Source organism: Cyrtonyx montezumae, unplaced genomic scaffold (assembly GCF_038088225.1).
Source record: "Cyrtonyx montezumae isolate F1298 unplaced genomic scaffold, pur_monq_1.0 scaffold_2, whole genome shotgun sequence".
NCBI classification, from domain to species: Eukaryota; Metazoa; Chordata; class Aves; order Galliformes; family Odontophoridae; genus Cyrtonyx; species Cyrtonyx montezumae.
Window position 1 is genome coordinate 54,294,560 of NW_027071936.1, and position 12,307 is coordinate 54,306,866.

General features: G+C 40.2%; 1 protein-coding gene across 3 annotated transcripts in view; it reads left to right on the forward strand.

Annotated features, from left to right (window-relative positions):
• The first annotated feature begins 7,694 nt into the window (after window positions 1-7,694).
• The window catches only part of TAPT1 (transmembrane anterior posterior transformation 1), a 33,752-nt gene continuing 29,139 nt past the window's right edge, over window positions 7,695-12,307 (forward strand). The window contains exons 1-2 of one of the 3 annotated variants that reach the window (XM_065735749.1): window positions 7,695-8,013; window positions 11,975-12,105. In XM_065735749.1, coding sequence (XP_065591821.1) covers window positions 7,695-8,013; window positions 11,975-12,105 — 450 coding nt within the window. Of the gene's footprint in view, window positions 8,014-11,974; window positions 12,106-12,307 lie in introns of those variants that run through there. The other 2 variants (XM_065735750.1, XM_065735751.1) reach the window with 2 other exon arrangements.

The following is a 12,307-nucleotide window of genomic DNA, read 5'->3' on the forward strand; positions in this document are numbered from 1 at the left end:
CTAAGAGGGAACTGAATGTGCCAGCTGGGGATATACAAAGGAGGGAATGAGTCATATTAACTTCTGGGTATTGCCAGTCATTTGGAAAGGGGTCATCCTGACTGGGCAGGACTGCAATTATTAAAATTGATGTAACAAGCATTTATTCCTGGGTTGAAAGAACAAATGATCTGCTAGCAGATTATAATGATCATAAATGATCTGCTAGCAATGCTGTGTTAAAGGTTCTGTCACCAGTGATATTATAGGGATTTATAATACGGAACGAAAATAGTGCACCCTGGTCACTAAAATAACTCCAGAGCCAGACTTTGTATCAAGTTATCATAACTAAGCAGCTGACTAATGCCCACAAATATATCTGTATGTGCACACTGGTTCAGCAGCTGCTTGTGCAGGGTGGATTTTTGCTTCTAAACATTTCTGTAGAATGTACAGGCACTTGCGTATGTGAAAAAGCATTATGGTGTTCTAAACAAACATATGAACACCAGTGCATACCTGTGCATGTTTTTTATGCCAAAGCAATCCATTAGACTATAAAAAGACTGTAAAGATATTCATATTCTTATGGTTGAGTAAGAAGTTCATCTAGCACTTCACAGTAAATCCGTGTAACGGAAATGCTGACAGTACTTTAAATGTAATACTGTTAAGAGGCATCATTTACAAGCACATTTTCTTAGTCAGCTGCTTGTGATTGAAAATGTGCTTTTGTAAGATTTTCCAAAAATGAACATAGTTTATTTTGGTTAAATTAAAATTTTGGATTCTTTAACCAGTTTTCAGTTTCACCAAGGCCTACGCACTGATATCACAAGTGTGATCTATGAGGATGACAGACAGACTTTCAGGTTTTACTCATCGTGCGTTCTGTCAACTATTAAGCCAGCTTTGGTGCATATCATTTTTTGTAAATTAAAGAAACTCACAACAATAATAATTTGAAAATGGAAAAGAAAAACATGTTTAGTTAATGTTCTGCTTGTAGATGCAAAGGTAGGGTAGGTGGGTTACTCTGCAGGAATATCAATCACTTTCAGTATAAGTGCCTACCTTTATGATCTGCCAGGGCTGAAAGAGCAACCCCAAAAGCATTCCAGAGCATCTTGTTACTCATCAAGGTAGAGCAATCCTCCTGGAGTTCCAAATGGTGATTGGATTTGTACAGAGCCTGCCAAATTAAAATAGCCTGCTTTAAAATAAAAAACTTGAAGAAAAAAGGGACAGAAAATTTTATGTTCCAGTTGACAATGTATTCTTATCTCACCATGTTATCACAGAGGGTCTTGGAGAAAATGAGTGACATAAGAAATCACTCCCTCGATGCCATGACTGATATTGATAGGCACAATTTCATATACTGTTAGACATGGTTTGTGAATACATCAAAAACCCACATCTGCACATAAATATAGAAAAGACCATGCAAACTATGCTGGCATTACTGGAATAAATTCAGAGTTGAACTTGATCCAAACACTGCTGCCACGTTTGAAAACTGGGTTGTAGGAGTTAATAACTAAAGCAATAACTAAAGCAAATACCAATCTCAAGGGAAGACAATTATTCAAAAGAGCAGCACCGAACACTTGCCGGAAAGAGACTGGCTAATGTTAAAGCAGCACTGAGCTTTTGAAGTTGATTCTGATTGATTTTGATTGAAGTTGATTTCAGTATTCTCTTGCCATATACATAAATATATATGCGTTTATATGTATTAAAATATTATCTGCCTGTGTGAAAAGCAGTTCTGAACAAGGTTTTTCTCCTTCACAGTTTTGTCCACAGTGTATCAGATAATTGTGCATATTATAGCACCAATGATTCAATTAAACAAAAAAACTTTTCTTCTTTCAGACTTCAAATAATTCAAAACTAGTTCCAAACTCATGAAATTGGCACGAGTCCACTTGTAGGCTATGACTTCATTTTGACTTACAATAGCTAAGTTTGGCCTCAGAGCTACTAGTTAGATATTTTAAGCAATACTTGTCTTCTTCTATGTATGTTACAGTACATGTTTTTCATGTGCAACTATAATTGCAAAATGGGCCACAATTTTCTGAAGTAATCTAAACCGGGAGTCCCTGGACCTCTTAACTGATACATTTGGTCCTCCAGGAGGCTAAACGTTTTTGAAGAACATATTGCTAATGCTAAAATCTGGAAAGCTTTTGCCCTTGTTTTTAAATCTAACACATTTGAATTCTCTCCTGAGTAGAGATGCTTTCCAGAAGTGTGAGACTTAAAATCCTATTCAGAGACTTCACATGACAATTTTAGGCAAAAAACTTGTATATATATCTGCATACTGACTATCATAACAAATAAAACATCATAACAGATATTTCCCTACTGAGCTAAGTTTTAAGCTTATATAAATCAATAGCACTGTTTACAGCAACTCTGATTACTGATGACACCTATAACATGAATTTCAATCTCTATTTGGGTTTGGCATGACTGAGAACTCACCCTTTAAATAAAGGCACATAACTCAGACCATTCTGAATTTAGGTTTTCATCTCTGCTCCTTGGATCTGAAAAAATACAAAGAAATGATCCAGTAATGACAAGTAATTTATTTTATGACACTTGAGAAAAACAAGCAAACAAAACACTGTCTCAGATTGGGAATTTCATTTTTAGGTACAGGAAACTTGTGTTTTAGAGCTGAGATCAATGCTCTTCTCTTCCCATTTAACGATTTTGAAGTCCTCATAACCTTTCTTTTTCTTTCATCTGTACTTTGTCTACCAATTCACACACACCTATTCCCTCACACCTCTGGCTTAGGTCTGCTAAGGCAGTATCTGAGGTTGGAGTCAAAAGTAGCTTCACTTCTACAAGTTTTAAAAACACCTTGCCATCTACAAAGACATCTTTAAATGTTATGCAGTATAGCTATGAATATGTAACAACAAATGAAGGGGAAATAGATGTTTCTTCCAGCACTTCAGAATGTAGATTGTGACAAAAAAACTTGAAATCTAAAAGATTCAGGAATCTCCCTACATATACATACCTATATATGACCCTATACAGGTCAGTTATGTTTGGGTTGAAAAGACCATTTGCTGCCTCTCTTCTCTAAGATCTTATGGCAAGGGTCGTGAACCAGTAGAACAAAGTGCCCAGAAAGGTAATAGATGCCCCATCCCTGGACACATTGCAGGCTAGGCTGGACCAAACTGAGCAACCTGATCCAGCTGTAAATGTTCCTGTTCATTGCAGGGGAGTTAGACTAGATGCCTTTTAAAGATCCCTTCCAACTCAAACAATTGTATGATTCTATGAGGCACCTGTGGGGTTTTGCTCAAGATATAAACTCAGAAGAAATCTTTATACCAAGAAATCAGACCACAGGCAGGAAAAGACTGAACCTGAGAGTCACAGGAAGGTGACCTGCCTTGAAAAAAACACTTGAGATATCATACAGGGAAAGAGCTAATATAAAACTAGGGAGCTTGTATAAGTCTGAACAATGATGACAAAAGTATATTACGAATTTTATTTTTAAAATGATATATGTATTAAAAAAACCTGTAACACTGAAGTAATTTTCTGTACCGCTGCAGTTCACTCCTTGAATATCTGAACTAGGGTTTCAAGACAAGATGATACATAGAAGTATCTGAAGAGAATGATTTCTTCTAAAAATGTGAAAGATGGAAGGAGTGGAAAATGATCCTGTTACTGGAAAGTACCATTGATTATGACTACGGATCACCTCCTTTGCTATACTTTGTGTATCTGCAGCAAACAAATAATGGAAATGTACCAGTGAGAAGTCAAACCTGACTTTCAGGTAGCGTAACATTGCATAATGCAATTTGTACTTGCATTATTCAAGGACATGCTGAAACTGTGTTTTGTCCTTAGCTTACCTAAGAGTAAACCTAATCTTTATTAAGAGTACAACTCAGAAAGAAAATACGTCAACTGTAAATTTTATAGTGAGAGAAGAATATTAAATATGTAATTGAAAAAATGTTCCATGCTGGATAGTATTTGTATGGCAGTTTCTTACACAGATTGGCTTTCACAAATGAAGATTATCCCATACAAAAATTCTCGCATTGCTTAGATGTTGAACATAAAATGGAGGAGAGAATCTTTGCAAGATTTTTCTCTTGTGGGCGTAAACAGATATTTTTAACTCCAGATACGAAACAGAACTGACTGAGACGGAATTAGATCACACTTCCAACCAATACTTTTGTACCTTGCAAATATATGACAGCTGCGATTTGGAAAGATTTAGAATAAAGTTTGTTAATATTGGTTGTTGCTAAGAGATGCATTGCCTTTAGTAGAAGAATGAATATGTACCCCCACTAAGGGGATCCATAAACTACAAGTCACAAACCTAATATAAAATAATTTGCTTATGTTACAAAAAGATCTGAAAATATCTTTCTCATAGAAAAAATATCATTATTGGAGTTCACCATGAGTTTTGTTGACTTGCCTCCTCACAGAAGGTACACCTGGTGATGCCATTTTTTAAAATGAAAGATGTTCAAAAATCACATTGAATGTTGTAACTCAATCTAATTCTTAAAGGAGACTCGATAAATGAAACTGTTAAAACACATTTTAAGTAGCAAAGCTTTTCAAAATTATATTCTAAAGTCTAAAGATGTTTGAGTCTCAGTGACAAAAAGCTTACAATGAAAGACAGTTACTGGATGTTTTAATATAGTTATGTGTATTGAATTATTATTATCACCACTTTAACATTTGATTATTGCTAACTTAGGTATTCTCCAGTTTCACTTACCTCTGTTTGCTACAGTACACTGAGTACTTTTCTTAAGACTTCTTTCATATTTCTTAACCTATGTCCATAATTTACTTCTTTTTTTACTTATCACTCTGTTGACAGGTTTTTGTTGACAGCTGTATTGGTCTCTAAAATAAACTCTTATTTAATCTCTGGAAAAACAACTAAATTCTGCTAGCAAAAAGCACTGCAAATAAAGGTTATCCATCATCTGAGTCTTCTTTATAACCCTTTGTTGGGCCTCTTGGACAAAAAAGAATCCATTGCAAATATAAAGAAGATTTTTAAAACATATAAAAATGCTCATTACACTATCTTCACCAGGAGACAGAATAGGTGCAGCAATCAGTACTCAGGGACTAATGCTCAACTGAGTTGGACAAATTACAAAAAACTTGAAAGTGTCAGAAGAAACCTCCTGATATCTGATCATCAATATTTCCACCATTATGCTTATGTATAGAATACATTAATGGTAAATAATCGTTACTCCATTATATATATGGGCAATCTGAAGTTAAAAAAAAAAAAAAGAGGTGACCTTCACAAAGCCCCAAAAATCAGCAGTAGTCATTTTTCCAATAAAATGCAAGTAAGTCTTTATTCCCAATCTGTATGCACTCCGGGACTGTCCAAATGGTTTCAACTGTTACACGAATTAAACTGCATTTTCTCCTTGGAGCAAGTCATTAGTTTGAAAATATCCCCCCTGCTAATGGTCTCTAAAAAAAAAAAAAAAAAAAAAAAAAAAAACCAAACCCAAAAACCAAAAACAGAACTCCATCTGTGGGAATATATACAGGATAATGTCTTATTCCAAGACGATTGATCCGGGAAAGATTGGTGAATAGTTATGAAACTGCAGAATGGATTCTGACCCTTTGCAGAGTCACTCAGGAACATGTCTCCTAGCAGATAAGCTATGGAAAGCAACAAAACACAACTTGACATGCCCAAACAACAGATGGCCCCAGATAACTCCGCACAGCAGAGCTACTACTTCCTGCATCGACATCGCTAGGATTTTTTGCTAAACAAATTTTCTCCTCTGAATTTGTTAGTTCAAAGATCTTGCTGCTGTTGAGTGACCTTCTTGAAGCAGCCAGCTTGCAAAAATGTCATGTGTAACAGCTGACAAACACACGTCTTTGCACATGCAAATGAGCACATTAAAATTCTGGCCAGCACTGGGTTACAAACTGCATGTGAAACTCAGGAAAAAGATATGCAGGGACTCCGTGTATATTAACTTGAGACTCTGCTCAATGTGCTTTGGAGATGTCAAAAACAAAAGTGAATTCTCAGCTGAAGAGTACTGCAGTCATACAATTAGTGTGCTTTCAGATGAACGATTTCAAATGCAAAACTGGAAGATATTGTAAACTAAGCAAAATTATCTCAGGTCACCCCAAGATATATGAAATTTACGTGCTGTCACTATTAATGCAGACAATTCAAAGGCCTAAAGGAAGAAGACACAACTGGTTGTTAGATGATGCTTGATGTTGCAAACACTTTCATTTGGGTAAGACTATTAACAAAGTTGTTACAATTTGTTGTCTTTAAAGATTATGTGAGGCATCCACGGACGTATACAATTATGCACAACTAGAAGGAGAAAAGCAGTTTCCTCAGGGCGTAACATCTCTGCATGGACTGCAGTAGCTTGCCTACAGAGAGGAAGTTATCAGCTACTTTTTAGTGACTTCTGCCCTGCATCCTACTTTTCAACTGCTTTTTAAGCCCACAGAGAAATGAAGGCAGAAGAAAGCCGAAACTGTGGAAGTACTGTAGCTATCAGTTAGTGTTCTGATATTATTACATATTCTAAGTCTCCATAAAAAGCACTCCACTGCCTGAAAAACACAAAGACTTGGATTTATCCAACCCAATTTGGAGCGTTTTGAACCACTAATGGCAGTGGAAATGGGTACTTCTAGACGATCCACAGCCCAAAATGCTTTGAGACAACCCTCTCTTCAACTAACTCAGAGTTATAGGGGAAAACTATATACACCGTGGTCTTCCAAAGCAAAAATAAAGCATTCTTTGTTTTGGCAGGATAAGTAGCTAAATATTAAGCTGAACAAATCTGGCCTCTGAAAGCACGATAAGAACATGAGAAGTGAATGTGAAGGAGATCTTGTACTTGAAATTCAGGCCAGGTATTTTGTCCTTGCACTCATGTGAACTCTGCCTTCAAACAATTACCCCGCCATTTCCTTGAGCAACTTGCTTATTAAACATCATGTATTTCCTTCTAAGAACTGCAAACATTTTTGAGGCCGGAACAATTACTTTTCATAAACAGGACCACAAGTAGCACACTGCAGCTAACTAAGCAGGTTTCCAGCCTCAGCAGGACGGAGCTGCGAGGCTTCAGGCGTGGTTTTGGGGTGGGCTGGGTCCGTTGGCCTCAATGGTGACCCCGAGCAGTGCGAGCCTCTCGGGTCATACAGGTGGGTGCCACAGGTTGGCTGATGCTCAGCGGCTCCTTAAAGCGCTGCACAAACACGGAGCTGAGGCCGCTGAACTCAGGCGCTTGGCGCGGTGCAGCGCGTACTGCATGTCATTGAAATCCTGTTGGCTTTACAGTTAATAATTCACCTCTCACTCTCCTTTTCTGACCGCGGCCTTATTTGCGTGGCGCGGTGCAGATTAACAGCGCTATTTGCACTCGCTCTGAACTCCCGAGCCGGCGTGACCTCTACGCGCACGCTCCTTAGGCCAACAGCAGCTCTCTTCCCTCAGTCAAACACCTTTATTTGCACACCATAAGCGCGAGGAAGGCGGTGCGATGCGGGCAGCCGGCACAGAAGCGGTTAACGCCGCGCAACATGGCTCCGCGCCGCCCCCGCCCCGCGCTCGGCATTGGAGCGCCTTGCCGCGCCGCTGTCGCGCGGTGATGAGTCAGAGCCAGGGGCGCGGCGCGGCGCGCGGCTCGGGGGCGGTGGGTGCGGAGCGGGCGGCGGACATGGCCGGGGTTAGCGACGCCGCCGCGCCGGGAAGCGGCGGGGAAGGGCGGCGCGGCGGCGGCGGCGGTGCGGAGCAGCAGCAGCAGCAGCAGCAGGACGGCTGTCGCGGGGAGCCGAAAACTCTGTGGGGGAGCGGAGAGCTGCGGCCGCCTCTCGCCGGCCCGGGGAAGCCGTCGCCGCAGCAGCGAACGGAGACGCTGGGGTTCTACGAGAGCGACCGGGGCAGGAAGAAGAAGCGGGGACTGTCGGGTGAGGAGTGCGGCGGGGCGGACCCCCCCCGGGCTGGGCCTTTCCCTCCTGTATCAGAACCGCTTTGTGGCTGAGCGTTTCTTGTTAAAGTCACCTAACTATGAGTGTAACGCTTCTTGCCTCTACCGCTGTAAGGAGCGGTGCTGTCAAAGCCTTGAGATTGTGTGTGGGTTTTGGAGCTCACTAACTAAGCGTAGTTTGCCAGCTAATAATTTTATAGGGGAAAAACAACAATATAAAGTACGTTCAGCTTTGCTATCATCTGTAGATCTGCTGAGGCTTACAGGACAGTGTTTCAGGCGTCCACCAGGTCAGCTTGGAAATCCAGCCCTGTCTTTTTCATGAACATTAAAAACTGTCACATAACATGGAACGGTTAATTTAGTGCTGGTGAGTTAATCAAGAACTTTTTTAGCACTGTAATTTTAGATTTGCATTGGTGAAAATGTGAAAGGTGCTCAAGTTTTCAGGCTGTCTGCCGCAGTGTTGGCTTCAGTGTGATGCTATGGGTCGAACCAGACAGAAAAGGGAAAAAATAATTAGAGCACTTAGTAACAATTGAACACTTTCCTTCTAAGTTTGACAGGTGCTATGTCATTGACTCCATAAGACTTGCAGCATCACTGATGCCGCTTCTGAGGTGTTACTGAAACTGCTGCAGTTTCCATAGTTGTAAGGAATTGAGAATAATGCTATGAATTGCTTTGTGGTGGGACAAAAATAGTAGAATACACACCTCTGTGCCTGAAAGTTAGCTGAACGGGGAACTTCTTAGAGCAAAGAAATCATTACACAGGGGGAAAGAAAAGCTACCTTCCAGTAATTGATAATAAATTGGAAAAAGTAAGTTAAAAGTTATTGGTGCACTCTTTCTTCCAGAAGGCATTGTAGAAAAATTTCTTGATAGAGTGGCTAAAACTTGTAACTAATTTTTGCTGGTAGCAATATGTGTTATAGTATGTAGAAGTAGGGTGGTGAAACGGGACAAGTACTGTACAGAGGAGTTGTCTGGAGTAGAAGGAAATAATTAATTTAAACGTATATTGTGCTGCTTTAAATTTGAGTGGTTTTCTTGTTTATGGAACAATTGCATGTTTCAGAGTGAAGCGAGTACCTGAAATTGTTATACTTAAGATGAATGTTCTGACTGTTTCTCCACATAAAGTTTTTGAGCTGCAGAGGATTTTGCGTGTGTACAAGTTTTGCCTTCAGTTTCTGGTTAATGGTTATCCTTTTGTGTTGCTATGCACTGAAATATAACCTGGGTAAATCATTGTCTTTGCACCTTGAGGAAGTAACTATGATCTTTCGTGTTTTGAAGATCCTTGTGCTTTCTGTCCTGAGGTGGGGAGGTGCAGGAGAATACTTCAAGCATTAAGACTGTACATTAAATTTAGGCTGTGGTCTGTAGCTTTTTTCTTTAACAGAGAGAAAAATTAAAGAATTTGAAGTGGGAGTTGGAATGCTTCCTTCATTTTGAAAGAAAATTGTGCTTTGGTAGCAGAATTAAGCCATTTTTCAGGTGCTTTATTGCTCTGCTGCTTTGATATCTCATCCTGTACTTGCTTGCTGTGTGTTTCCTACAGGGTCAGCTGCTGATCTCTTTCACAGCTGTGTTGGCACAGAAGTAGGGCTGAAGCTGGGTGCTCAGGAAGGAGGTTGCAGTGACTGCGTAGCTCAGTGTGCCCCACCACTGTGAGGGCTGTTTGGCAGACATAGTCTGGAGCTTATATATTGATAACTGCGGGCACAAGGAGTTCCTGGGGTGTGGCCAGTTGGAGGAATGCTAAAATCATTTGGTTCTCAACAGTAGGCCATGACCCAGTTCATGTGAGGTGATGGGCAGTGGGAGCAAACATCTCTGGAGCTGCTCTGTGACAGCTGCCTGCATGCAAATACTTTTGTGAATGTTTTGGGTTTGTTTTCCCAGTCCTTGCTTTAAAGTTCAAATGGTAATGTTACAGAGGAGAACTTGAGAAAACAAGTTTGCAATAGATCTGAACCATCATTTAGGGTTGAACTTTTGCCGTTATTTTACAGGAATGATCTTTGATTGGAATTTTAAATGTCAATATTAGCTTTCACTACTCATTAAACGACATAATGTTTGGTTATTTAAAAACAAACACCTTGAGGATTATAGTAGCTGTAGTCTACTAGAAGCAGATCAGTTATATACAAATTGTCAGAAACACTATCTAAACACATTCTTACAATGGAAAACTGCTAGATTCGTGTAGTTGTAAACAAATCATGATTTAAATGATATCTTAACAATATTCATTTATGTTAATATACTACTAGAAACTTCAAAATGTTTCTAACCCCATGCAGATACATGCGCTCGCCACCAGGTCACAAGCCAACCTGCCTTTGCTGCCTCTCTTATTCTTCTCTGCATCAAAACTCTTTGTAATTTTTCGGCTCCTGTTTCATCCAGATGATGGCTGTCATCTTCAGTGAGATCTATTTTTTGAAGCCACTGTCAGACAGTTGGAGGTGAACTGTTCACATGCGCTGTTTCTACTTGTATTCCCATCACAGCAGCTGTTGTTACTAAGGCTGTTTTCTAAGGATGCAGGCAACCTGAACCCTTCACCATCCTCCCCGCAAATGTGGGGCACTGTACCATGGAGGCTCTCCCCACTCATTACTGGACCTCGCTGAACTCTGAATCTTCTACTCGTGAGCATGTTGTTGTCTCATGATGAATGTACTGTAGCTTCTTGCCTATCTGTCTAGATAGGTGATTTCTATCTTCTGCATGGTGTGTGATTGCTGGGAGCATCTAATTTTAAGCATCAGTAATAACCAGACGTACTGAACTGTATTGAGTGTGCTGTCACTTCTGAAGTGTTGCAGGGAGGAGGTGATGATCACAGACCTTGTCGCTGAGCATAGAATCATAAGCTCAACTTCCTCGTGCTGACAGCTTGAGTTCTCCTGTTTATGCTGTGTATTTCCTTTGAAAAACTATTTTGCACAAAGGTTCTTTTAAGGTCATGTGGCTTGACTGAAAACTTAGATGGATATGTTGAAGCCTGACCTACAGAAGACCCGTACTTCGTAGGATCACTGAATAGCTTGGGCTGGAAGCGGCCTTAAAGTCCAATCCAGTTCTGATACCCTGGCATGGGTGGGGCTGCCACCCACTAGCTCAGGCTGCCCAGAGCTCTACCCAGCCTGGCCTTGAGCACCTCCAGGAATGGGGCATTCACAGCTTCTCTGGGCAGCCTGCTCCAGTGCCCCACCACCCTCTGGGTAAAAAATTTTTTCCTAACATCTGACCTGAATTTCCCTTCTTTTAGTTTTAAACCTTTCCCCCTTGTCCTGTCATTATCTGCATTGTAAAAAATTCATCTCCTTCCTGATTATAAGCTACCTTCAAGTGCTGGAATGCTGCAGCAATGTCTCCCCAGAGCCTTCTTTTCTCCAGACTAAAAAAGCTCAACTCCCTCAATCTTTATTTATAGGAAGAGGTGTTCCAGCCCTCTGATCATTTTTGTGTCCCTTCTCTGGACCTGCTTCAGCAGCTCTGCATCTGTCTTATGCTGGGGGCCCCAGGCCTGGATACAGTACTCCAGCTGGGGCTTCACAAGGATAATATAAAGGGAGACATAATAAATCTAGGAAGACTCTTAAGTATGATTAGATCAATTAGCATTCCGCATAACTTTTTTAGTAATCTCTTGGAGAAGTAGGATGTCTGATGAAAACGACTGGCTGGGAGAAGTGGCTTATTTTTCTTGTTGAGAGGTGACAGAGGTGACAGGGGAATAGGAGAGAGCAAGACTCAAATCTTACATAGTTCCTTCCTTACAGAGTTATTTGACCTGGTTGCTACTTGCAGAAAAGTACCATGTTAGTTGCAGACACATACCAAATAACAAAAGCATAGCATCTTTATAATTCTTAGTCAATGCCTGAAGTGTTTTCTGCTTATGTATGTCTCTGAATGTAGATCTTTCATTGCTGAGATTCATCAGTGCTGAGCTAACAAGAGGTTACTTCCTTGAACACAATGAAGCGAAGTACACAGAGCGGAGAGAGAGAGTATACACATGCATGCGGATACCAAAAGAACTGGAAAAGGTGAAGTACTTTTAAATATTTCTTTAAATTCAAGGATTAAGTCTACTACATTAAGTTATTTAAAGGAACGTTTATTTTCGAATTTTCTTCACTCAAAAAAAAAGTTACACATCTGCAATGATTAACTTTGTGTTTTCAGTTCAGGGCCACTCAGTGTTGCTGACAGAAACAGACAATGAAATTTCAAGTCCAGATGATGACA